We start from the raw sequence: 27,310 nt of genomic DNA, 5'->3' as shown, positions 1-27,310 counted from the left end.
GTGTGTGTGTAGAAATTATTTAGGTAAAGAGAGTAAAGTTTGAATGCTGGTCACAAATACATTAATAGAAGGAACATGGTAGTGAGCCTTAGACTAAGGTGATGGCCAAATATATAAATACACTTTTAGTGGTGGGGTTATCATTAGGAATGTTATATATCAGTTTTCTGCAAGGAATTGTGGAGAAAGGCAAACCATGTTTACCATGATCAAGTCCCTTTATCCACACCCTCATAATGTTTTTGAACTTTCTTCATCATCTGCTAAGGATGAGATATTGTCTTATATTCATAGTCTAACAAAATCATCAGCCTGTTGTTTAAAAATATGCAAATCATTTTTAAAATCCATTATGTGGTAGAAACCAGACAAGAAAATAGAGTGGAATATTTATGATTGGTACCAGGTATCTGTCTTATGGACAATTGCAGGAAGAAATTTCAGGAAAACAATGAGAAAATACTGATGACCTTAGATTATTTTCAGGCCTGAAATTCCAGGTTGAAGAACACCCAGAAAGAAAGACTGCAATAAAAGTTGCATGCTGAACATTTTATTAATGTATTAAAGCTCATGGTGTGATCCCTCCTGGCAATGGAAGCACATTGTGAAGAAGACAAATTCTTACAATTCTAAATTCTCACAACTTCTGAAATAAATAAAATACCTAATGTATGTTATATAGTTGGGTATAGGACAACGTTATTGCTACATCTGTAGTAATATTTAATTTTAGACATCTGAAATATAAAGAAGTTTTTTCCCTGCCACCGACCAGAGAATAAATATGAATAATACCTGTTACAGAAATCTGGTTTATTGAGGTGCCTGGAGTCTGTTCAATTGGGGAACTTGTGGTGGTTCTTGTGGGTTTCCAGGTTGAAGGAGTCTTTGTTTTCTTTGGCCTTGTGCAGGTCTCTGATGTGAACTTCTTTGTTGGAGTTCTTGCTTCTTTGTTGATTTCTGCTCCTTGCCTTGTAATGGGGGTGGACCTTGAGGAGGTTTCTGCTGTGGGCCTCCTTGTGGGCATTGGCCTTGAGAAGTTTTCTGTTGTGGGCCTCCTTGTGGGGATAGGCCTTTAGGAGGTTCGTGCTGTGGGCCTCCTTGTTGCTTTGGCACTGAGGATGTTTCTGCTGTGGTACTCCTTGTGAGGATGGGTCTTGAGGAGGTCTCTGTTGTGGGACTACTTGTGGGCCTGGGCCTTGATGGTTTTCATTATTAGGTGGTCTTGGCTGAAATCCTGAAGGATGAGGCCTCTGGTTTTGGTTCTGAAGTTCTGAGTGATAAAAGCAAGTAATAGATGAGCTTAAACATACCTGACTTTGTTCTCCTTTATATCAAAGACTTTTCCACACAGCATCTTTTCCATATGTTAACCTTTAATAGTTTCAACAAAAGCTCCTGGTAAGCCATGGTCTTTTGATAACATAATGCGGTTTCCAAGTTATTCAGGATCTGTTTCCTCAGACAAACTAAAACAAGTAAATCAAGTCACAGACCATATAGTGCTCACTGAACAAATTCATTGCAGCTTATATTTGATTGTCTCAATACAATTCTTTGAGGATAGAGTTACAAAGAATAGATACTAACACATTTTTGTGTTTTTCCTGCTTAACTCATATAAATAGGAGCCAACAAGGAATTGGAAGAAGACAATGAGGAACTCTTGTTTGCATGCAAGTGTTAAATTCAGGGAACTACATCTAAATTTTATTTCCTAGCAATCACTCCCATTTTGTAAAAAAGGTAAACTTCCCTTATATTCAGGAATTCAGACTTCTGGCTTATTGTAATTTGTTACCCTCCCCTTTAATCTTCCTTATTGTCAGAGTTGGAGAATTTTGGTTTGAATCTCTGTGAAACCTACATTCATTATTCATAAAAAGTGATATGACAATACAGTGTAGGGTTATAAAACTCCCTCCTTGATAAGGACATATAAGTAGATTAATATTTCTTTGGTTATTACTTGATATTATTGATAGGGGAAATCATTTGGAATGTAAATAAAGAATATAGAAAATAAAAATATATAATAAAAAAATAAAAGATGCCCATTGTAAAACCATCTTTACAAAGCAAAGGATAGACTCAAAATGAATTTACACATGCAACTAGCATTCTCGAGCTGGAAAGAGATTTTAGACACAATTTGTCATTTCCTGAGAATTTTTAACCATTGTTAGGGAAATGGCCAGGTAGCAGTAATTTGTACCATCTGTGGTGACTATTTTGTTGAGGTCAACCGCCAGGTTACAACATAAGATTTTCTTTTCTTTGTCTTCATTTAATCTGAATCATGATTCCTACAAAGATAAGTCATCTGTTTGTCTGTCTGTCTATTTGTCTGTCTGTTTGTCTGCCGGTCTATCTATCTATCTATCTATCTATCTATCTATCTATCTATCTATCCATCCATCTACCTATATATCTTGTTTTCTATCTCTATGTAATTTAGAACATTTACCTCTTAACTCTTTCTTATCTTATTCCCTTTTGTCTTCCCAAAAAAAAGGAGCATGAATGAACATTTGAGTAAATGATGAAAAACACAGAGATAATGCATTGGAATTTTTAATAAGTGTGACAAAATTAACATTGAGAAGATGTTAATAATTTTCTATAAAATAGTTTCAGATTTGTTATTTGAGTTGCCATCCTTGAAATGACTCCTATATGTAGTTTTCTGTAATCTTCCCTTTATCAACAGTAAAGCAAGCTACTGGCATATGTAGATTATTTTAACTACCACAGTGTCTACAAATCTACGACTCTCTATTTAAAAAGAAAAATGTGTGTCCTCATTCATCTCTCATCTCCTGTCCTTTGTCCTGTCTTTCTTTTCCCCTGAAGTGTTGCCTCCTATTCTTTAATAGGAGTCAACGCATACATACACATATTCTCATGTCTTCACCAGGTTCCAGAGCAGAGCTCAGGACCAGCAGGACCACTGTGAATAGGACCACCAGCATCTCAGAAGAGGCTCTGGCGTTTCTCCTAAGTCTGTGCTAGAAAAGGCAAAGTACTGCTTTTATAAGGAAGAGCAGGAGAATGGTACCTTTGAATTCTATACTATGTTATTTCATAAGTATTGAAGCAGGAAATCTTACGTCCTTTACTCCAAACTGGGATTTTTGCACATCAAATTGAGATAAAGAAGATCTGCCAGTGTCTCTATTCTAAATAGCATAACAGTAAGAGTAAATTAGAAAAAATGTGTAAAAGAGTAACCCATGGAATGAAGACAAAGACTATCAATATACAAATATCTTATTCTATTTGCTGATATTATCTGAGTATCACTGTGCATTGGGTAGGATTTGTATGTGTACACATTTGTTTATATACTCAGTAATGATTTTCTTCCAAATTGAATAGGGCCAGTTTCTCTGATAGTAGTATATCTTAAACACTATCACTTATATGTGTCCTTATATATACTTGAGTTAGATAAGACTGTGATAAGGCTATACGATTTCAATTACAGCAAGACACTTAGAATCACTAATATGTTAAGCCTCAATCAGCGTATCCACGATTCTTCTGACCTAACCCAATAACAACATTGACTAGTAAAACATGAGACCTTCTAAATCTCTAACATCCCCCTAAATCTCAAACAGCACATATGGGGTTTCCCTGAGTCTTCAGTCTGTAATTTGATGATGATTTGTTTGAAATTTTTACATTTTGAAAGTCCATAGACAGCTGTACCTTCTAAATTATTCTATTTAAGTTTCTTAACAATAGAATTTTGGAACTGATCAGGGCAGCACATTTCTTGTCCCCCCTCAAAGGGACAAATGTATGTAATTATCATTGTTTTCAGTGACAAGGATAGGCTCAGGTCTTAGAATGTCATTCAACACATGTTATATGTAACTTTGTGATAGGATATCATCTCAAGATTCTCTTTTTGAATATAGTTTCTTTTTATTTTTATTAGGACTCAGTCCTCTATTTTTGTTTTTCATCTTATTCTTGGACAACTTTCAGAGATGACAGGAAGAGAATTCATTAACTATTGTCTTCTTATTAAGCATATTCAAAATATGGTCTGGTCATGTTTACATTTTACATTTCAATATTGACCATTTCTATTTCAAAAATTGTTCACCATATGCTTTCCTTCCAAAAGATTTTCTTATGTTCCTAATATTTCTTACTAAAAACAATGCTGCCTTTATTGTTACTTCTCACCATTTTGTTTTCATTTTTTCTTGAAAGATTTTAATTTAACAAATCATAATTCAGGATATCTATAGAAAATTATGTGTACTCCTCAAGTTTATTAGAGTACATGTGGCATTTCTGTCATGCTTCCTTGGAGGCAAATTAGAATGAGCCACTCAACAGATAAATTCAGACTTGTGCCCCTTGTGCATTGTGGGTTACTATGTTCTGGGCTATGCCTGTGAATATCACTCATATCTTCTCCACATGATTGTATAGAATCATGTAGTAAGGTTCCATAAGCAATGGACTGATTATACTACATTCCATGTGTCCCTTAAACAATGGCCAGTGTCATGGTAATATGTATGGGGTAATTAGACCTTTACTCTAAGGGTACTTTACTTAAGGTTCACCAATAACATTTGGTTATGTTAAAAAACAGCTATTTTCTGCTTTTGTGGAATTTATGAGAAGCCCAGTTTACTTACATAAGAATGTAGTCTCTATTCATCAACATGCCAAGGGCTGTAACTTTCTTAAAAACTACAAAGCAATGGAGCATGAAGATAACTTGTCCTGTACAAGTTTTCACAGAAAAGTACCATAGCCAAGAATCTTACAAAGTGCTTGGTTGTGCTGACTTTTCAAATGCTTGAAAATTCAAACATTTCCTCGACTTTTTGAAAATGGGAACATATCTGTAGATTCTTCGAACTATCACTCAGATCATGATATTTCATTGAACTTTTGTTACAATGATGTGTGAAGAGTGGAATGCAAGTGTAGTAAGGTGGAATTGGGAGGGTGGTTTTGTGAGCTCCCTCAAAGTAGCAGGTTCCAGGAGGGAAGCGTTTTCTGTGGGAAAACCTGGAAAGTACAAATTACATTTCAAATGAAAATAAACAAAATAGTCTTTTTAAATACCATCCCATTTTTTTTCCTGTTGGAGACAGTGCCTTGAAATTTTATTGTCCAAGAACATAACTGTTAGTTTCAAGTATCAAGAACCAAAGTTTTATATCATCAAAATAAGAGTTAAGCAAAAAATTTATAAAGAAAATGTGGGGAGATTATGAAGGTGATTGAGGAATTAGTGAAAACAACTATGTGATAGTCAAAGTGTTCTTAATAAAAGGTAAGAAGGCACTATGTCACTAATATTATCTCTCCTTGCAATGGACCCACAAAGAACTTGAGAATACAAAGCAGTGCCCTAATCTCAAGCCACCTGTTGCAGATTTCTTAGAAGGAACCCTTTCCAACTAAGATTACAGTCCTCCACATGCCCTACCCTGGCAATGATGACAGAAACAGGCCGAATCCCTTAACTTGGTAACCAGCAAATTCAGGCCTCACAGGGAAGCCAGCAACTTCAGTCTCACACTCCTCATCATGGAAACCACCAAGGACCATCCCCACATGGAGGCCAGCTAGAGAAGAGAATTCCAAAACCTGTTAAGTAGCAAGACCTATTTGACACCCTCATTACTACTCAACACCTCAACCTAGAAAAGAGCAAGTAGCATTGCTACCTAGCTAAGTGGGGATACCTCAGAGTCCTTATCTGGGCCAACATCTTCAGTAATCAAGAATACACTGCTGAGTTGGATTTTATTTTATTTTTTGTTGGAGTATCAACTGAGTTAATTTCGAAAACACAATATGTACATAACCAGTCTTAATCCCATTGGTATGAAATAGGTTGGGGTCTTTATACTATTTGAATATTCTGTGGTGGCTTAGGGAATTTATGTTTTGTATATTACTCAAGGTATTGTGAGTGTGAGGAGCAATGACCACTCACATTTTCAACATTATTGTTCCTGATTTATTGAAGATTACTAATGTTCTCCCTAAATTCTAGGACCTCCTTAGTCCAACAGCTGTACCCTTTAGAGTTCAAAATGGCATCTTCAAATCTCTGGTATGGGAGATCACCATGTTGTGCTGTTAAATTTTGTTTGCATGTTTTCGTATGCAAGCACACTAGTATATGCCGAAAAATAAGAATAAAATAGTCGTACTGGAAAACAAGACATCAATTTAAAACATCAAGTTATTTTTCATTATACTACATCACCTTCTACATCCACACCAATTAATTGTTCTCATCATTCAAGTAGAAACAGACACAGAGCACATGGCTATTTTCTATTATTTTTATGAGCATACTAAGTAAAATTTCAATGGTAAACAGAAAGACATCCACAATTTTCATAGAATCAACAAATTTGTGTTGAATATTTTGGTGGTTTTTTTCTAGTAGTAAACCACTCCTTTTTGTGGCTCTGCTTTCATTGACTAGCTTAATACCTTGTTTGTGGGTCTTCAAGCTGGCTTGTATGTTTACTAATACAGGACTTGTCTCAGTAACCATATTCCTAAACATGTTATATAATTTGCAATAATTTTTTGAAGAATGCAAGTCAGATATTTTTAGTCCTGCCTGGCTTCAAAATTTCTTTTTCTTTTTTATTTTTTTTTATTCGATATATTTTTTATTTACATTTCAAATGATTTCCCCTTTTCTAGCCCCCCACTCCCCGAAAGTCCCATAAGCCCCCTTCTCTCCCCCTGTCCTCCCACCCACCCCTTCCTACTTCCCCGTTCTGGTTTTGCCCTATACTGCTTCACTGAGTCTTTCCAGAACAAGGGGCCAGTTTCTGGTTCTTCATTCATACACTATGCAAGTGTTGTAGTTATTAACATATTTCATCATCACAAGGTTATGTGTAATGTCTCTGTATGAAAACTACATAACCAGTAAAATATGCTTTCTTAATTTTATCAGCCACAATTTAGTGTTAAAAATGTGCTAGGTAATTTCAAATTATCAGCTGTGACATCTGTGGTGTAGTATGCTCAGGTAAAGAGCCAGGGTGAGGCTCCTTGATGAGAGAAGTTGCAAGAAGTGGGTCAAGATCCTGATGAGGACAGCAGCCTGTTATTAGAAAAAATATTCGGTGGTTTTTTCACTGAGATACTAAAGCTTAACTGACTCGGAATGACACACCCTTTATCTGGAGAAAAAGTCTGAACTCTTAACTCTTTAGAGCAGGTAAAAAAAAAAAGGATGAGGTAAGGTAGAGCTGCCAGTGTTCCTATTCTAAATGGTGCAATGACAAGTGTAACTTAGGAAAAAATAAACATGTGTAAGAGAGTATCCTAAATAGTGAAGATAAGGACTATCAAATATTAAATATCTTATTTTCTTTGCTGACATTATCTGTGTATCACTGTGCATTGATCTAAGACTAATGTGTTAGTACATTTATTTATATTGTCAGTAATGATTTTCACCCAAATTGAATATGATAAATATCTGTGATCAGTAGTATATCTTAAATAGTTTCACTTATATGTATCCTTTTAAATACCAGAGTTAGGTAAGACTGATGGTGTTGGGGCTATTCATATAAAAATTTCAATTGCAACAAGACACTTAGAATCACTAACATGCTAAGCATCAATAAGAGTGCCCACTATTTTTTAGACCCAACTCAATAACAACATTGGCTAGCAAAACATGAGACCTATTAAATTGCTAAACTCACAACAAAAATGGCATCACAACACATGGGGTTTACTTGAATCTTTAATCTGTCATTCGATGATGAGTTGAGAATTTTACAATCTGAAAGTCCATCGACAACTCCACTTTCTAAATTGTTCAATTTAAGTTGCTTTAGGTTAGAATGATGGAGCTGAGCATAGCAGCAACTTTGTTGTTTCCCTCATAGGGATGAATGCATAAAGTTATCATTGTTTTCAATGTCAGTCATTGTCTCAAGCCTCAGAATATTATTCAACACATGTTATATGTAACTTTCTGGTGGGACATCATTTCAAGATCCTCTTTCTGAATATAGGTTTTTTTTTTAATTTTAATAGGACTCAGTTCTTTGGTTTTGTACTTTGTCTTATTCTTGGACAACTTTCAGAGACAGTAAGAGAATTCTTTGACTTTTATTAGCATATGAAGCATATTCAAAATATGGGCTCATACTTATATTTTACATATCAATATTTCTGTCTATTTCTATTTGAAAAATTGTTCACCAGTTGCTTTCATTTCAGATGACTTTCTTTTATGCCTTATATTTCTTACTTAAAATAATCTTGCCTTTATTGTTATGTCTCAATATTTTGTGTCCATTCTTTTCACATGTCTGAATATTTCACTGACCTTTTCAGTTTGTGACTTCAATAGGGACAACTGAGGTGGGAAATATAAAGGAACTGAGGGTGTGTTTAATGCCTTTTACAGAACTCTAGCTTCCTTTACGTCCTATAAATAATGTTGAACCACGTCACCTTAATGAATACATTTAGATGTTTATCTATATTAGTATGAATATTCATACATATGTTATTATATATTAGTTTAAGTCACATATTCTAAAGTCATATCATTTACATATAAAGATGTTAGGAATATGAAATGTATTATTTCTTTATCCTAAATCTACTCTTCTTACTATTAGTTTGATATGGATACAAATGAAAAGGTTCACATTGTGTGGCACAAATAATGCACACTTGCACATCAAGTTTCTGTCTTTAAGATCAGCAAAAATGTGGTGTGTGAACCAAGTTCCTTAGAGAAATTTATCTTCATGCTTTTCTCTTTGATCATATGGTATTGTCTAGGTGCAGCTATGGGGCTATGTCCTCTAATGCCTATTCCTCGTAAAGAAACAGTGAATTTAGTTTGGCTGGTTATTAATTGCTTATTTTCTTTTAAATTTTAGCCATTAACATGTGTTCTTTAAATTTTTGATTCATTTGTATAATGCCTCTAATCATGCTTACTTATTTCTCTCTTATATTTCCTCCCACCACTGTGAAATTTCTCTCCTCCCTAAACCTCCTTTCCTTAAGTTCATGTCTTTATGTTATTTTTCTTAGCCAGACTTGAATTTCATCAGAACTGTCAAGTGACTACATGTGCAGAAATATCCATTAGTGCCTGGTGAGCTGACTAGGGTACATAAACCTAAAAGCAGTGGATCACTCTTTCCTGAATCCATTAGTATCCAATGAATCCACATTGGTTAACTGCAAAAGACTTGGTCAAGGATAACCCACTCAAGATTGTTGGGGAAAGATCGCAGTTATAGTGGCTGTTGTCATCTTGACTATGTCTGGAATGAACTACAATCGAGAATTGGAAGGCTTACCTATGATCCTAATCTGGAGGCTTAGAGGTATAAGTTTCTGACCTGGATCTTGGCATGGAGATCTTGAATCATAGTGGCTATGAATTACAGAAGATTAAGACAGGATGATCCCCAAGTCCAAGGTCATCTGGGATTAAAGGCGCAGTGGCACTTGCCTTTAATCTTGGCCACACCCTCTGCTGGAGACCTACATAAGGACATTGGAAGAAGATTGACTCATTCTCGTTCTTCCTTGCCTGCTTGCTTCATGGGTCTGAGCAACTGCTATATCCTTGAACTTCCATCCCCAGCTGCTGAAGACCATTGTTGGGGAGTTGGACTACAAGCTGTAAGTCACTGGCAAATTCTCTAACTATATAGAGACTACCCATAAGTTATGTGACTCTAGAGAACCCTGACTAATACAGAAGTTGGTACAAGGAGTGGTTCTGGAGGAGCAGAAATATAGGAATGAATCTTTTAAAAATTGGAGTTGGTTAGTTGATCCAGTAGCACCTCCAATTACTGAAACCTCTCCAGATTCTCTCCCTCCTGGGAGCTCAGAGAATATTGAAGATCCATGGTTGAAACAAGGATTCAAGCTTAAAGAAGTTAATATCTTTGATTATCTTGAGGAATTAGGTGGCTCGATGGTGTACAATACTTTCTACAAGTCGGGGAAAAATCAGAAAATGATTGGCTGTTCTTAGCATCTCAGGAAAAAAGCAATGAAATAAAGGAAGGAGTTGTGTGATAAAATCGAAAATCTTCAGACACAAGAAAACAAGAGACAAGGTGATCGTAATTATTATAATGGACAGGAGAGACAAAAAAATCTTTTTAATGACATACCCCTTAATGGTCAGCACAAGAGAGGTGGAATTTATAATGGTATTACTCATTTGGACCTTTGGTACTGGCTAATCAATCATGGTGTTTCCAGTCATGAAATAGATTGGAAACCTACTGCATATCTGTTTGATCTGTATAAGCAGAAAATTTCTCAAACAAATGAAAGAAAGGCTACATTTGATCATGGCAAAAGGCAATCTCGGCCAGTGAATCAATTTCCAGACATGAGCCAGGTTTCAGATCCAGTTAGAGAACACCTTAAGAGAGCAAATATGGCATTTGAATCCCTGGGCTGGATTATTTTACTATAAGTTTTATCAGTAATATTTGTTTATTGCAAATTTCATAATATCTTTTTTCTTTAGCTCTGAATAGATTTCTACTGTGTATATACACCACATTTTAATTACTCATTCAGCAATTGATACAGACTTAGTTTGCTTCTACTTCCCAGCTCCTGTAAAATGGCAGCAATATACATGGGTTTATCTCTATTAGAAAGTATAAAGCCCTTTAGGTCTATGTCTAAAAGTGTTTTAGGTATGTTGTATGATGAGTCTACCTTTACATTGTCAGGAATCTCTAGAAATGTTCATTTCCTTTAATTACTCTGTTGACAGCTGAGCCTACTAATACAGGTTCTAGCTGAGACATGGGGCTGTGAGAATTTGCTATGATCACCATGATCAAAGAGTCAAATTATATTCCATCATACACTTCAGCCATATTTTCCTCAATGATCTTTGTTTTACTGATTTTCAAAATTGTAGATATTATTCCAGAATACTCTTTTGTCTAACTTTCTCTAGCAATTATAAAAGATTCTATTTCCAGTTTGCATGGCAATAGAATCACTTGCATATTAGTTACTCAGTGCTTCATCACTCTCTTCTGGATGAGTGAGTCTCCTCTAAAGCTTTATAACACATTTATTGTCTACCATATCCCCTACCTTTACTTTCAGTTGCCAGAGACAACTTTCAGTAGGAAGCAGAATATTATGTGAATTCCAACTCACTACCTGTTTTCCTAATAACATATATATTTCATATTTCATTTTCTTTTAAAGTAGAAACGTAAGGGTTCTTGGGAGAGTCAGTTGTGTTGGATATTATTTTGCTGGAGCAAACATATTTAGGAGTGTTTTTCCGAAGTGGTCACAGGTCAAAGACTAAGGCAGAGTTGTCATGAAGAAATGGTTCACTGAAGCAGGCAGAGTAGTGATGATGTTCTGCTAGACTAAACACATGAAAGAACATGTGATGAATGATTCATTACTAACAAAATATGCGTATATGCCCACCTTAAATTTGGTAGTTGAGCTTTTTTGCCAGTTCTCTGTAGAGAAATACACCAACAAACTTCTGGTGGTGTCCTGCAGCTTCTTGCTGTTTCCATTTACTACGGTTTATTGGCAGGTTTGGAAGTTATAAATAATATTTAACACACAGTGAAGTAGGGTGAGCTAGGATTACTGATAGATTTAGCTGGGTAATGTTTGTAGATCTGGATTCTGCTCTGTGATGGGCACAGCCAAGAACTTCTACTGTTCCTCTGGGTCCCTGCTGCTGAGAACTGAGTCTAAAACCTAGATGTCTCTGTATTTTAGTTGATTCCTGTTTATTATTCCAACCCTACCTAATTGGAGTGCTGGTGTATCTAAAACGTGTTTGTGTGTAGATTGAGCTGCTTCTGCTAACCTGTGAACTGAACTGCTGGTTCCCAGAAAACCCACATAGGAGTAAAGGGACTGAGTTAAGAAAATTAACTCCATTTTTTTAAGACTCCATTATAGTTTCACCTACCCTTAGATTGGCTTGAACCCCATCCTTGATGTCTGAAATTTTTCACAAAATGTCCCTGGCAGTAGCAATATTGAAACACTTGCTGCAGGTAGCTGATAACAACAGAGTAGCCTAAGAAAACATAAGTCTTTCCCAGGTCATTATGTTCCTTTTTGACATATTTTGCTCCCTCTTTGTTGTTTAACCAGATGATGAAAACCATTTTGCTTCAAGGCCAATATTTCTTTACACTCTCATGTAATTCTACGGCTTTGACCTCCATCAGTCCTCTGCCCCATGCTAGTATTTTTTTCTTTAGATATCTCCTTTTCAGCCAAGCAGTGGTGGTGCACACCTTTAATCCCAGCACTTGTGAGGCAGAGGCAGGCGGATTTCTCAGTTTGAGGCCAGCCTGGTCTACAGAGTGAGTTCTAGGACAGCTGGAGCTACACAGAGAAACCCTGTCTTGAAAAAAAATCCATTTTCCAAGATCCTGGGTCAATCAATACTCCTGTCCTGTTACATCAGGAATTTTGTGGATGAAGCCTGAACTTGAATAAAGACTCTCATATGCTTGCATCAGAGTTGTGGTTCCTGCTGTTGTCTTTGGGGCTTTTGCAAACTGGGTACACCAAGAGTTGCTCTAAGGAACATTTGTTTTTTTTTTCTTTTTTTTTAAAATTTTATTCGATATATTTTTTATTTACATTTCAAATGATTTCCCCTTTTCTGGTTACCCACACCCCGAAAGTCACATAAGCCCCTTTCCCTCCCTCTGTTCTCCCACCCATCCCAGGACCACTTCTCCCACCCTTTACCCTGTCTTTCATCCACCTATGGAGTTTTGCAGGCTAGTTGGGAGATTAAAGCATTTACAGACTATCAGGAAAATTAAGGTTTGAAAAAATTGAATTTCTCATTCTGGAAGAGAGCCTGTCTCTCTGATTGTTCTCAGTAAGCAGTCTTTGTTAACTTTTCTAGGGTCTGTCTAGCCTAGCTCTCTAAAATGACTTTTGCTTTGAAATTTTAATAGTAGTAATGTGGGAAAAAATGAACATTTACCATGATTTTTACATTGATATATGTATTTAACATGTTTATGATTATGTATGTATATATGTATTCTTTACAAACTTATAATTTTACAATACAAATGTTTGCATGCATTTATAAGTACATTTTATATAATCAATGATATATATCATATATGCATCATATTTACTTTAAAAAATTGATTAAAATAGAAACTTTTGCTAGTTATTTACCTTCAGGCATTTAGTTTGGAAAAGCACCTCTGTGGGACTGTGGTGGAAATAATGGATGACACTGATCATGTTGCTGCTAACGGTGCTTTTCTAAACTGTAAGGTGTGAAGCTGCTGCCCCATAAAATCTCTTAAATTATGGTCACCAATTGTGTACAAAGCTATAGGACATAAGGTGTACATACATGCTACTGTCACACAGCTGCTGTATATACATTCAAATAGATACATACATACATACATACATACATACATACACACACACACACCCACACACACACACACACACACACACACATATATTTATATCAATGAAAAAAGAAATCATACATTTGAACACAAGAAAAGAAGATATGAGGGAGTAAAGAGAAATGAAATGATGTAATTTATTTCAAAATAGTAGAAATAATTCTTAAACTTTTCTTACTTTAATAAAATGGAACTGACACTTAAAGCAACTTTTATAACCACTCTTCATTAGAAATTCAGATAAAACTGAGGTTGTTCCTTATATTTCAAAGAGTTAAGATATCTTTAAAGTGAGCTGGCTACATGTATACTTTCCATATCAGAATAAATACTTCCCATTTACTCGTCTTGGGCATCTGTTTTCCTTCAAGGAGATTGTGCCTGGTACCTGGATTTTAAGAATGTCAGTGACCAAGTACATTTTATGCTAATAGAAAATACATATTAAATATATTTTAGTACATCATCATTAAAAATACACTTAACAATTTGACTCATAAGAATTAATGTCAAACAATCAAGATGGCCTTCTTGTAAATGGTTATATTAGGTGTTATTTCCCTAGTATTTAGTTGACAGAGGATCCACTACTCTCTATTGTATAACGATAACATAAGTTGAAGCATTCAGTTTGAGTCCCAAGATGGTTGAGTTAATGAGAAGGATGAACAGATTATAGTGGAACAAAAACTTTAACATTGATGAGAATTTAATTTTCATGAAACAAACATAACCTTGCAGAACAAATGGGCAGTATTCACACACATAGGTCTGATATAGGCATTTGTACAAGAAATGGAAAAATCATTATTTGTTATAAAAAATGCTTTCTCAAATTCATGTTTATATAGATCCCATGTATTCCTTCACTAATGTTTGCAGCATTACAAATTTTCCATATGACAGATTTTGGTCTGGAATTGCTGATTGTGAAATACATCATAAGTATAGATAAATATGTGAACAACAACCTATGTGTAGAATCATTGAAATAGGTTAGTCACTGTGGAGTCTATGGGAGAGACACGTAATTATCAAAGTCCCATATGTTTAAAGACTAAACAATTTGTTCTTCCTTCTTTAAGAGTCAAAGCAGTTGCTGACTTCTTCAGAAGTTCTCAAAATATCTTCATGTGTGTGTGTGTGTGTGTGTGTGTGTGTGTGCGTGTGTGTGTCAGAGAGAGAGAGAGAGAGAGAGAGAGAGAGAGAGAGAGAGAGAGAGAGAGAGAGAGAGAGAGAGAATGAAAATGTGTCTTCTAAGCATGAATGCAGGGTCTGTGATGGTCTTCATGATTGGTTGATCATCAATTGCACAGTAATATTTCTAGTCACTTGTATTCCCTAAGCCTCATGATGAATGAGAATTGCTCATTTTTACCTCCTTTCCACATTTTGCTTGGAGCCCTGAAGACCCTGGCAGTTAGGACTATTTTTTCACCCCATTTCCCTAATGGAAGCAACAGGAATTTCATTCATAGAAATCTGTCTCCAGCCGAGTAGGAATACTTATCACTGGTTGGATTCCTAGCTGATTGGTTCTATAAAAGGCCAACAGTCAATATTCCATACCTGTCTTCTAACCTGGGCAAATAATTTGGGAATGTATAAGGATGCAAGTTTGTTTCTCAAAAGACATTATATATTTCCCTTCAGATTTCTTTGAAGCATTGCCACATGGTGGTGAAGACACAATGCAGCATCATTCTCCCCAGTGACTTACATAATTTGGACTAAAGCAGGCTCTCAAAGAATGCAGGTACATTGTAGTAATATAGCCATATCGCATTGTTTTCTTTGTATGTAGCTATCTCTCAGTTAGAGACAACTATCTCTACTGTCAAAAAATCTTCCAGGTGCCATTACGCCATGTGGCTCTGGAATATCTTTGACATCTCAACTCTTCTGTCTTTTCAGACAAACTTACTAAATTGGAACCACATGAAATTATGCATGCCCTATTCCATATTATGTATTTAAGACTGGGATCTCACAAAGGATCCTTCAAGGACATGTTTTTCTCATTGTGAAACATGCTTTGTAAAGAGCTTAAAAAACTATAATCAATGTGTTTGCTCTCTAAGTCTTCTTTATGGATTCAATTAATGACATACTCCCAGTCTAACACAGTTCCCAGGAATGTTCTCATTTTCTCTTCTTAAATTTCTCAGTAGTTAGAGCATTGATGTCATGGACACATTTCAGGCATAATCCATCTGACTGGTGATTATTTGCTGGATGTTGGTTCTAAGGAGGAGAATAACATTTGAAGATTCTTAGTTTGTAGGCACAGGACACAGATAGGCTTTCTGATTTATTAGACATCAGGTAGAATATAGCCTTCTTCACTGCAAGCTGAGCTACCATCAATGTTTTGGTTTTAGGAAACGGCCTTTTTTGATAGAGGTCAATATCAGATGGGTGTTGTATTAGTGTGCTGGCAACAACATAAGATGAGGGAGATAGAGGTAAGTGTGACTGATATTTGTGTAAGTAGAAAATATTCAGAAATTATATAAAAACAGTACTTCAGTTGTCAATTTTCAAAAATGTTAAAACAGTAAATTTAACAACAGAATTACTGAATCTATTAACCCACAGAAAAATACTACTGAAGGATGTGCACACAGAAAATTATTCCTTAGAAGCCACAGAAAATGGACAGATAGAGTTTCTATGTTTTGTTGGCTTTGTCTTCTCTAAACCTGGCAGTTTATATATTATTGTTGGAGTCATTCTGAACTAAGATGAGAACCTTATGTTTCAATGTGTGAATTCCAAGATCTGTGTATTAATGCTAGATGTTGGAACTATATTATATTACAAGTGGTTACCTTAGGGTGTCATCATACATAATTTACCTTGGGATTTGCCACAGTCTTATTTTTACATTTGCAGAGCCCTTTATAAGTGCTATTGTTTGCTTTTCAGTTTGTTCAATGGTGATATTTTTCATTTGTGATGCATTAATCTCTTTGACACTTTTCTGACAATGAAGTATATCAGGAAAAGAGCATGGGCTAGTTGATATTTAATGGAATTATCATAGGGAAAGGATGACTTATCCTCAAGATTTCACTTTTGTACTCTCAGGTGGGCACGGTTCTTCTGCTGCCTTTATCTTACATGGAGTTTAACCATAAGTAAGCATATATGTGAGTCTGTAGTCTGCCGCTATAGCAATTATTCTCAGCCTGAGACTGGAAAGTCTTTTGGTGGTGAAAAAGCCCTTTCATAGAGTTTGAAATACCCATGTTATTTCATCTTTCTGAGATGTCTTCTGGCAACTCATTTTCCAGAATATCCAACCAGATATTTACATTAGTATTCATAAAAGCATGAATATATAAAATAGCAACAAAAACAATTTTATGGTTACCAAAACATGAAGAAATTCATTAAAATATTGTAGCATTAACAAGACTGACAGCTAATGCCATACAAGATCTGTAGTATCAGTAACAGGTATGTTAATAAACTTTGGGTATTCCAAGACCAAGTAAGTATATACAACATCAAATGGATGACAAATCGTTTCAGATTTCCATACAGCTAGGGAAAGTTGATGAATCTTGATAAATTCCCTTTAAAATCACTCTTCTTTTAAAAAAAAATCTCTATTGACAAGTTTCCAAAAACCTTGGGAAGTACACATAATTGTATTTATAGTAGAGAACACAGTTTCCCACGGGCAAGATGGAGCTTAGCCTTGAATTTTCAGTCTCATGGCTCACTGTATGCATATGAATCAATTCACAAATTGAAACTAATTTTGTAGCAAAATTAACAATAAACTATGATTTATACACGTGTGAATTGAAATGAATAGCGGGTCAGGCTAATAATTCTTAGATGAAGAGTTATCTATTACCATACATGATAGAATAGATATACTTTAAAAGGAAGCAAACCAAGACAGTTGTCTGGAAATGTAATAACATCTTATTAAATTTAAAAAATAGAGAAAGATACTAAAGAATAGAAGAGAGGATGATTTGGAGTATTTTGAGTGTTGTAGAAATTATTGTGTAATATATCATAGACTAGTTACAAAGTAAGAAACAGCAAAGGAAAAATCATCATCAACTTATAATAGCAATAGTTTGGATTAACATAGATGTTTGAGAGGAATTAGTATCATATAGCAGATAAATGTTTTATTAAAGACAATTCTAAGAAAACTGTGTTGGATTAGACAATAGGTAAGAACATGATTGTAATATGACAGAAAGTTTTGGTATGAATCCTACTGATTTATCCTATTTTATAATCATGATCAATATTGGACATTTGCAGCAATTTGAAAGATCTCCTAAAAGTGAGAAGGTAGAAGTCTAATTTGTTGGATATTCTGGATTTGCCTGAAGATATCTCAGAAAGATCAAATAGCATGGGCATATTAAAGAATTGTGTATTTGCCTTATAATGCTAGAGCACTCCCAAGACAATTTCATGGAATTATTTTAACAGGGATAGAATATTTTAGAACCATATATAACTCAGTAGGTAAAGTGATTACCTACTTAACAAGAGGACCTAAAGTCCTGATCCCTTAGAAGTGTGTTGAACATGATAGTTTAAGTTCTCTTCCCCCAGAAACTAAGTAAAAAGTTAGGTGACCTGACACACTGCTAACATACCAATAATAGGAGCCAGAATACCTGAATCTTTGCAAATTTGGAAGCCAATTAGCTTCCCTACATGTGAAATTTTGAGACCAATGTGATATCCAGTAACAAGCAAAGGATGGAATGATACATATGAACACCAAGAGATAAATTTATCCTCTGACCTTCACACACTTTACCATATTGTAAACAAATGTACTCTACACATGCACAAACACACCAGAACAGAATTTTTATGTACTCTAAAGCATCAGGTGTTTCCCCTTTAGAAATATAAATTATGAGTTTGGAGAAGTCACTCTCTGAATTGTTTAAGGTTGTAGGGCTTCATCTTACATAAAAAAAAAATGGCATCTATATCATGAAAGTCTTATCTAACTGTCACATAAATTGGTATTGTGAAATAAAAATACATTAACAAACAAAGGACTCAGCAGGACCAAAAGCATATTTTGCATGCTTTCTTAGTTGTTTGATATCATTGGTTCTCAGCCTTTCTAATACAGCAGTACTTTAATATAGATCTTAAAGTTGTGGTAATCACCAACCATAAAATTGATTCATAACTATTTGCTACTGTTATGAATATCTGATATGCAATTTTAAACCACATCATTTGAATCATGATTGTGATGACATTACATGGTGTTTACACATTAACATTAGTAAACTTGGCTGCCAGCCCCAGGATTGCTTTTATTCTGATGAATTTATCAACCAAGATGTCAGCAAGCCACATGATTGTTATTACTCTAAGTTATAACCACCAGCACATAGTCTCTTCTGGTCTATTCTCATCTCTTCTTTAATACATCTATTTTCTTAAACAAAAGTTGAGTACAAGTTGCATATATGATATGATGTAGTAGATCCATTTTTTCAATAAAAGACAAATCCTGGTTACACACAAGCAGACTGTAGCAAATTAAGATTACCTATGTGTATTTTTATTTTAACTGTAAATGCTTGTTGCAAGTTTTATTATAATTTTTGTTACAAGTTTTACATATTTTCTTAAGAGAACTTTTTGAGATCAGAGAGCAAAGAAAGTATAGAGGTAAAAAATTTTCAAGGGCGGAAAGAAGAAATTTCTTAGTGATAAGATACTTTTAGGATCATATCCTTCCACAGTGGCAGAAGGTTTTAATATCTTTGATAACTTGCAAATTCACAATGCTATTTGTGGCCATCAAAGTGAGCCAAGTTGAGGCTAAAGAGAAAAGGAGATTAATTATAGAAGGAGGGAGAGGATGAAAACCAGAAACTCTACCAGAAGGAGAATTCCAAAGAGTGCTAGGAGAGATGTTAAAGACCAGAAGGACAAGAGCTTTAAAATAATTCTGCCAGAAGGATGATTTTCATATCAGAGAGGTCTGGAAGGGTATAAGTTAGGTATCTGATAAATCTGCAGGATTTAAGCAGGCTCAAATGATCCAACAAGAGACAGCAACTGAATAGACTGCCCCTATGTGGATGCACAGAAGCATCCAGGAGGGAACTGAGAGCAGCCAAGAGTAGAGAAAGTGGATGAGCAAAAAGACAACAAAATAGGAGAGAGAATGTTGTGTCCTGATCCCAATTTCAATCAGAGGCATTCCTAAGCAGAACTCTTTTGCCTGTTTGCAAGTTCCAAAATAGCACCATGGTGACTTCACTGCAATCAAACTAAGGTCTTTATTTATAAGCTCAAGCTTGGGCCATACCCCCACCACAGTCTCTGGTGCAGCACAATGTGTCCCTGAGCCAAGTTTCAGGCAATCATTTGAAGATATAAGAAGGGGGAATCTAGCCTGACACACATCTGAGTGGGGTCTATTGTGGCCTTAGCATAAATGACTGGTGCTGTGACACAAACTATAAGTTTAATGTTTGCTTTTCTCCTGACTAGTGGTTGTTAAAAGTGTCAGGGTCAGGCTTGTAATTTGGAGGTGCAGATTTGTTGCCAGTAAACCTAGAAACTGGTGATAGATGTAGATTTTGTTGGGAGGTGATAACCTGGAAACCTGTGCAAGGTACTATCCTAGTAGTTAACTTGAGTTCAATTTTAGGTCAGGTTCACTAAGATGGAGTTTGAACCCAAAGAACTAGTTTCTCAGAACAATGTATTCTTCAGAGACAAATATTCCAAATCACAGAAGAGAGGCTGCCGTTTCCATGTGCTGTGAGTGCAGTATAAAAGACATATGCTTCCTAGCACACTGGTGTGGCTTATGCAGAAGTAGCAGATTACAGAAGCCAAAGGTCCTGAATAACAGTGGAGTTGAGAAGCATGACAATTTGAAGGAAGAAGCAGCTGAGAAGACGAACTTTAGAATTTGGAATCAAATAAGGTATGTGGCAGAGACCAGGAGAAAGAAATGATCCATACTTACCTTAGGAGAGTCAAATCAGGAGCGTGCTATGGTTGGAAAAGGCAGGCCGCCTTGAAGAGATTCATTTATCTTACACATGGATATTTTATCATCAGTATAAACTGATTTTTTTTCAGAATATAAACTGACAATGTGACCACTCCAAGATATGGTTAAATGGATTTTTGGAAATTATAGATATCAGGCAGAGAACTTCAAGGGGCATCTGGTAGAGCCTAGAGCAGAGAGAAAATTGTAGATTGTGAATGTCTAGCATAAACTTGGCCATGAGAGGAGATGTAGAAGGGAAGGCAAATTGAAGAGAGAGGACCAGAAGAGGAGGAAAAAAAAGAGGAGAGAAAGATAGAGACAGAGGGATATAGAGAGAGACAAAGACACATATAGAGAGGGGAGGGTGCAAAATATCAGAGTCATAAGGAGAAATGAGTAGGTAGGGGCAGGGAAGCTTCTGGTCTAGAGAAGTTTAAAGTAGAAGAGGACATGAGAAATGCTGAGAAGGCCAGGATGCCAGCATAGACTATGATATGGATAATCTGGTACTTAAAATACTTAGAAGGGTTGGAGGTCAGAATGCACTTTGTTATCCTAGTTGGCACCAGATATAGTCATCTGTTCCTTCTGCCAGTCATAAAATAAATGGCTCCTTTGGTAGAGAGGAAATGGCTTCTTAAGTTCCAAAAATATTTGCTTCTGTCTTAAGTCACAAATTTAGGGAAATGGAACTTCCTTTGGACTTGACAATCTATAAAATAGGTTGGTTAGCTTGTATACATCTGAATGAAACCATCTCATATAGGTACCTGATATTATAAGACAAATAGAGTTGTTTTCAATTAATTTTGTCATCACTCATTTGTGAAGATATCAAAAATACACAATACATTTGAACAAACACAAACAAGAGGGTTTCTTAGAGGTATTTTGATATCAAATAAATTATATGTAAGGACATACTACATCTCATTTTGGTGATAATATCTTGATTCTAATTATTTCTATGTACCCCAAAGATGAGAAAAGTTATTTATAGTAAATCTTACTCACTTTGCTATGGTATTTCTAAAATATGTTTTATAACTTTACCATATGTGGCAATACCTTATGATATATTTATTTTCTATGTTGTTTGAGACTGGATTTTTGGCTGGGCCTCATGGCTAGAGTTATTAATACACTTTCAAGTCACTTAAGATTGATAATATGTGCTGTTCTCAGTCTACTTGATTTTAAAAGAACAATGCAACAAACAACTTTACTTTGGTTTACTTGTAATCAACTTTGACTTCTTAGGCTAATACATAGCTTAATCTTACATTATGAACTCTTCCATGCTGTGACCCACAACAATCTATCATTTGCTGAAAGCACCAGATACAGAGATTGAAAGAGAATTTCTAAAATGAATATCCATTTATGGATATTGGATTATAAATAATGATATTTGTACTAATATTTGTTAGCTGGATCAGTTTGGATCTATTGGAGCCAGAGGCCTAATCACTTGTATAACCTTGTTAAAGATTACTGTAATATATCCTGTAGCTTCCTCATGTGATACTATCTAGGATGTTCAATAAATAGTGAGGCCTTTTCTTAAAGATGGACATGTACAGATGCAGACACAGACATAAGGACAGATTCACAAAGACAGGACAGACAGATTCCATCAGGTACAGATTCTGATATATGCTACAGAAAGTCAAAGGACATACAACACTGAGAGCACACAGTAGAGAATTCAAATCTGGACTTTCAATTGATTAAATGACTCCAAGCGTAAGTGTGTTATTTCTTTTCTTTGTTTAAAGTCAACAGGTATCTCACAATTAATCACTAATTCGTTTAATCCATGCAATATAAGTACAGAAAAGTACATGTTTCAAGACTTCAGTGTTCCCAAATTTATATGAATTCCTTATTTCAAGTCTTCGTTGATCTTTCTTAATAGGTACTTCTTACTGGACTTTATATAGCCCAGGCCAATAAACCCTGGAAAGGAGCACTAAGAAATAATAAACACATTGTATATATGTGTTATCTAGGGCTGCTCAATTTCATTAGTAAATTATGCGCAAATTACTGAACTTAAGTTTTAGGGAAAGGACTTTTCTTTTCTACAGTGTAAATGTTACTATATGGTTTAAATGGTTCACAAGCTTATTTATATTGCCCTTTAATGCTCACTGGGAAATATGAAAGAGATAGAAGTCTGTTATCTGACTCTGATATTTAGAGTTGTGTCCTCTGTGGTTTTTATTTTATTGTGATTTTATTTTTAAATAATAATACATAAGAGCCTCCATAAGCACTACTGATAACTATATAAAGTGTTAGAAATGAGAGACACATAGCCTTGCTCCCTGTCACTTTCTGTTCTTACTCAAGATAGTGTCAGTCAGAAGGGCATTTGAAGATATGGTATTTTAACTTATGCCTCAAAAGCAGAGCCAAGACATACCTCTTTTCTGTGTGATTTGTCCAATCTCTGATCATGTTAGTAAAAGTAATAGACCAATAGACCCTGGGAAAGCACACTGAGAAATAGTCAACACATGTTCTACCTAGGTCTGCTTAATTTACATCTCTCAGATTTAATGATCAAATATTTATTTCAAACCCTTCTCCTGCAACCACATTCTTTAAAAATACAGTGAAAATAAAGTTGTAAGGAGTGTTTCTACTCAAAATTATAATAGGAATAGTCTACATCATGTGTGGTTAATACGGAATAAAAGCAAAAATCTCTGACATCTTAAAAATCGACATTAACATCTCACCTCTCCATTTTAATAGTTCATATTTAGGTACACAACAATTTCTTCAAATCAAGCACTGTCTCTATGAAAATGAATTCCAGCTAAAGATTCTCTGATTTTGATCCTTTTCTCCATTGCTAAGAAAAGATCAGTCTCAAAAATCAATATATAGAACAAATTCACCTTGGGCTAGAGAGATGGCTCAAATGTTAAAGGCTAAGCTGAAAACAAAAAAAGTTAAAGAAAAAAAAGAAACAAAATGAAGTGGAAAAAAAAGAAATAAAAATCACCAATATATTTGACCTTGACTGAAACAATTTTACTGGACTGAGATGTTCCTATTAGTTCAGTAAAGCAGTCTTTAATAAATATGTGAGAAATTTATCAAGAGAGAATTAACTAAAGGAAAAGAATAGCCATGAAGGTGAGTAGCAATATAGGCTTGAAATCTTAATTAAGAAAAAAAAACTGAAGAACATCAGCAGCAGAACTATGGCCTGCCTGCATGTTGGCTGCTAGTATCCACATTGTTATGGCTCTGGCTCATTAGACATTCACCAACCTGACAATGAATAAGATTTTAATAATCAAAGGATTATATTTCAAAATACTGATAAGGACTAGTCTATAGTTCTGAGAGGAAAGGCTTTCCCAATATAAGTTTTATATGTTTTAGAGGAAGAGTTTTTCCCAATGCAAGTGTTTCAGCTCTGAAAGAAAAGGAATCCTGGCTGTTGGGAGCAAAGAAATATCACAATGTCACACTGCCCAACAAATCACACATCAAAGATTTACTGGGTAAGACTGAATTAAACAGAACACACACTTTGTATAGGGTTTCATGAGTAGTTGAGTTCTCTAGGTCAGAGTTTTTCAGGGTAGACATTGGTGACATTTCAAGCCAATCCTGGGTATTAGTGGGATTTTAAAGTCAGGGAATGGTGGGTTTTGGAGAGTTTTCAAATCCAGAAATAGCCTCAGACCTTTTATTGTACAAGGACCAAGCCAGATTCTCTAGATAAGGTCCAGATTTTTGTTAGTGGAAGGAGGTTAAAGGCAAAACTCACAGTGTAGAAATTTTTGGAGGTAGGCTTAGCTCATATACTGTCTGGATGTCAGAAAAACTTAATTTTTGTAACAAATATTCATTAAATTTCACAGTTACTCTGAGCTTGCAAGTCTTTTGTCCAATTGCTAAACTAGCAGTTAGCCTTTGAGCCTTGTGATTGATGGTCTTATAAGAATAGTTGAATCAGTGAAATCTTTTACAGCAATCAGCATATTTTTTCTGATATATTTTTTATTTACATTTCAAATGATTTCCCCTTTTCTAGACCCCCACTCCCTGAAAGTCCCATCAGTCCCCTTCCCTCCCCCTGTTTTCCCACTCAACCCTTCCCACTTCCCTCTTCTGGTTTTTCCCTATACTGCTTCACTGAGTCTTTCCAGAACAAGGCAAGTACAACTACAGAAGGAAGTTGTCCATCTTAGGCATATTAACTGAAAGTATTCATTTATGATAGGAGCAACTTCCTCATGAATTACAAGGTAAAGACAACTTTGTTTTTACTAGTCTTTCCTCTTCAATAAATTATCCTCTAAACATGTTTAACATGACAAAAGAAATATTTTCCTGTATTGTATCCTTCTACCACAAAGAATTAAAGCCCATTGTAAAAAAAAAAAAAAAACAAAAAACAAAAAAACAAACAAAAAAAAAACATGATGACTAATTCTCTTCTTAAACTGTTTTGCTTGTCAGTCAAATCTTTGAAAAGTCAATACGGAATTGGGATTGCAAACCAGCATGCAGCTGAGACTAACAGAGTGTCTCAAGAGCAATTCTTCTTCTACTTATTCTTTTTAAATTAATTAATTAATTTACTTTGCACCGCAATCACAGCTCCCCTATCTCCTTTTCTCCCTGTCCTTCCCTCTATGCTCTGCTCCCCACACTATCCTCCAGTCCTCCCTTCCTCAGAAGAAAAGGGCCTCCCATGGGTCTCAATTTGCATTTGCATTCAAGTTTCAGTATAAGCAGGCATATTTTCTCCTACTGTGTCTATACAAGGAAAACCAGATAAAGGAAAGGCATCCAAACGTATAGGCCAGACTTTGCTGTTAAGAGTCCCAAATGAAGAGCAGGATGTGCAACTGTCATTTATATGTAGACAGCCTAGGTCCATCTCATGCATGCAATCTGCTTGGCAGTACAGTCTCCTTGAATCTTTATCAGCCCAGGTTTGTTGATACCATTGGTTATCTTATAGTGTCCTTGATCTCCCTGGCTCCTTCAATACTTCATCCCAATTTTCCACAGGATTTCCCCAAGCTCTATCCAATGTTTGACTGTAAATCTCTGTATCTGCTTCCTTCTGTTGCTGGATGAAGCCTCTCAGATGACAGCTATGCTAGGCACCTGTCTGCAAGTATAGCAGAAGTTCATTAATTGTATCAAGGGTGGTCCCAACTTATATAATGGGTATCAACTGGGCCCGTTGTTGTTTTGCTTTTTGCTCAGTTTCTGCTCAATCTTTACCCCTACACCTCTTAAAGGAAGGAAATTTTTGAGTTGAAGATTTCGTGGCTAGGTTGGTGCCTCAATCCCTCCACTGGAAGTCTTTTCTTGGTACCAGAGATGCCCATTTCCATAGCCCCAATTTCTAGTAGTCTTAGCTAGGATCACTCTTATAAATTCCTGAGAACTTCCACTGTCTTAGGTTTAGGAGTTAGAGACAACAGAATTATGAGTTCTAGGCCAATCTGGATGACACATTTTCAAGAGCATTTCTAATCAGGACACAAAGGACATTTAGCTATTATCAATGCAGGTGAGAGATACTGTAAGTAGAGATTAATAGAATATCAGCAAAAACTCTAGACTAGAATTTCAGTAGAAACAGAGAAGGCTGAGATTACTCATAAAGTTTCACAGAAGTCAATGAGACTCTACTGGGAATTACACTAAATGACATTTGCTACATCATGGAAAATAACTTACTTTCAATTTGTTCATGGTCTAAAATTTATGAGACATTAATATTAAAATGACAAGAATAATAGATATGGTAGAATTTCAAGGTGATCCAGAATTCTGCACATGAATGGGTATTAATTACTTTAACTCTGCTTCTATGAGAGTTGTTAGAATAAGTCTGAAAGAAAAGTTTGAAAAACTCAAAAAACTGAGTAATATTGTTATAAGAAATCATGGTTTCTAGAGATATTGTTCCCGTAAATAGAAATCAAATGGTTTTCATATAGATTGCTGAAGATAGGATTGCAGAATGAAGAATACAGTAACATGAAATCACGTGTAACACTTTCCTTTAAACAGAGCAAAGTCAGGGTATTGTGCCTCAAATGATGACCTAAGAAGGTGCTTTTCAGAATTGGTTCTCAAGCAAGCAAAGATTTTATAGCTATGGTCTTCTGGTCTTAGGACCTTAACTTAAAAACAGAATTTGAATTATATACATGAAACCAGTTCTGTTGGTATACAAAATACAAGGTTATGGGGTCACTAAGAGTTATACTTAGACATCACAAGAAGTCTTAGAAGCCAGGTAGTGTAGGTAGTATCAGAAATCATTTCAATAGTCTGGAGAGAGTGGTAATACAAAGAAACACAGGAAGTGATTAGTGATAGGAACTTGGAATATCTGCCACACCCCCCAAAAGGATGTAGGCCATCTAAGAAAAATCAGTTTTAAGAGAGGCCATAGTGGTGTATCTGAGATTTGAATCATGAAGGCAAATTCCACAGGTTGTAGGAAGAAAGAATGAAAGGAAGGAAGGAAGGAAGAAAGAAAGAAAGAAAGAAAGAAAGAAAGAAAGAAAGAAAGAAAGAAAGAAAGAAAGAAAGAAAGAAAGAAAGAAGGAAGGAAGGAAGGAAGGAAGGAAGGAAGGAAGAAAAGAAAGAAAGAAAGAAAGAAAGAAAGAAAGAAAGAAAGAAAGAAAGAAAGAAAGAAAGAAAGAAAGAAAGAAAGAAAGAAAGAAAATAAAGAAAGAAACAAAGAAAGAGGAATTGAATTGGTTACTCGGCCATCTATGATCCTCCAGCAGTCCTC

General features: G+C 35.4%; 1 protein-coding gene across 1 annotated transcript in view; it reads right to left on the bottom strand.

Moving 5' to 3' along the window:
* Positions 1–839: 839 nt before the first annotated feature.
* The window catches only part of LOC127678139 (basic salivary proline-rich protein 4-like), a 32,790-nt gene continuing 6,319 nt past the window's right edge, over positions 840–27,310 (bottom strand). Inside the window, exon 6 of the mRNA XM_052172922.1 lies at positions 840–1,276. Within this exon, the coding sequence (XP_052028882.1) occupies positions 840–1,276 (437 nt within the window). The remainder of the gene's footprint in view (positions 1,277–27,310) is intronic.

The sequence above is a fragment of the Apodemus sylvaticus genome, chromosome 2 (assembly GCF_947179515.1).
Source record: "Apodemus sylvaticus chromosome 2, mApoSyl1.1, whole genome shotgun sequence".
NCBI lineage: Eukaryota > Metazoa > Chordata > Mammalia > Rodentia > Muridae > Apodemus > Apodemus sylvaticus.
The sequence above is the reverse complement of the archived record's forward strand: the minus strand, read 5'-3'. Positions and strand labels throughout refer to the sequence as shown.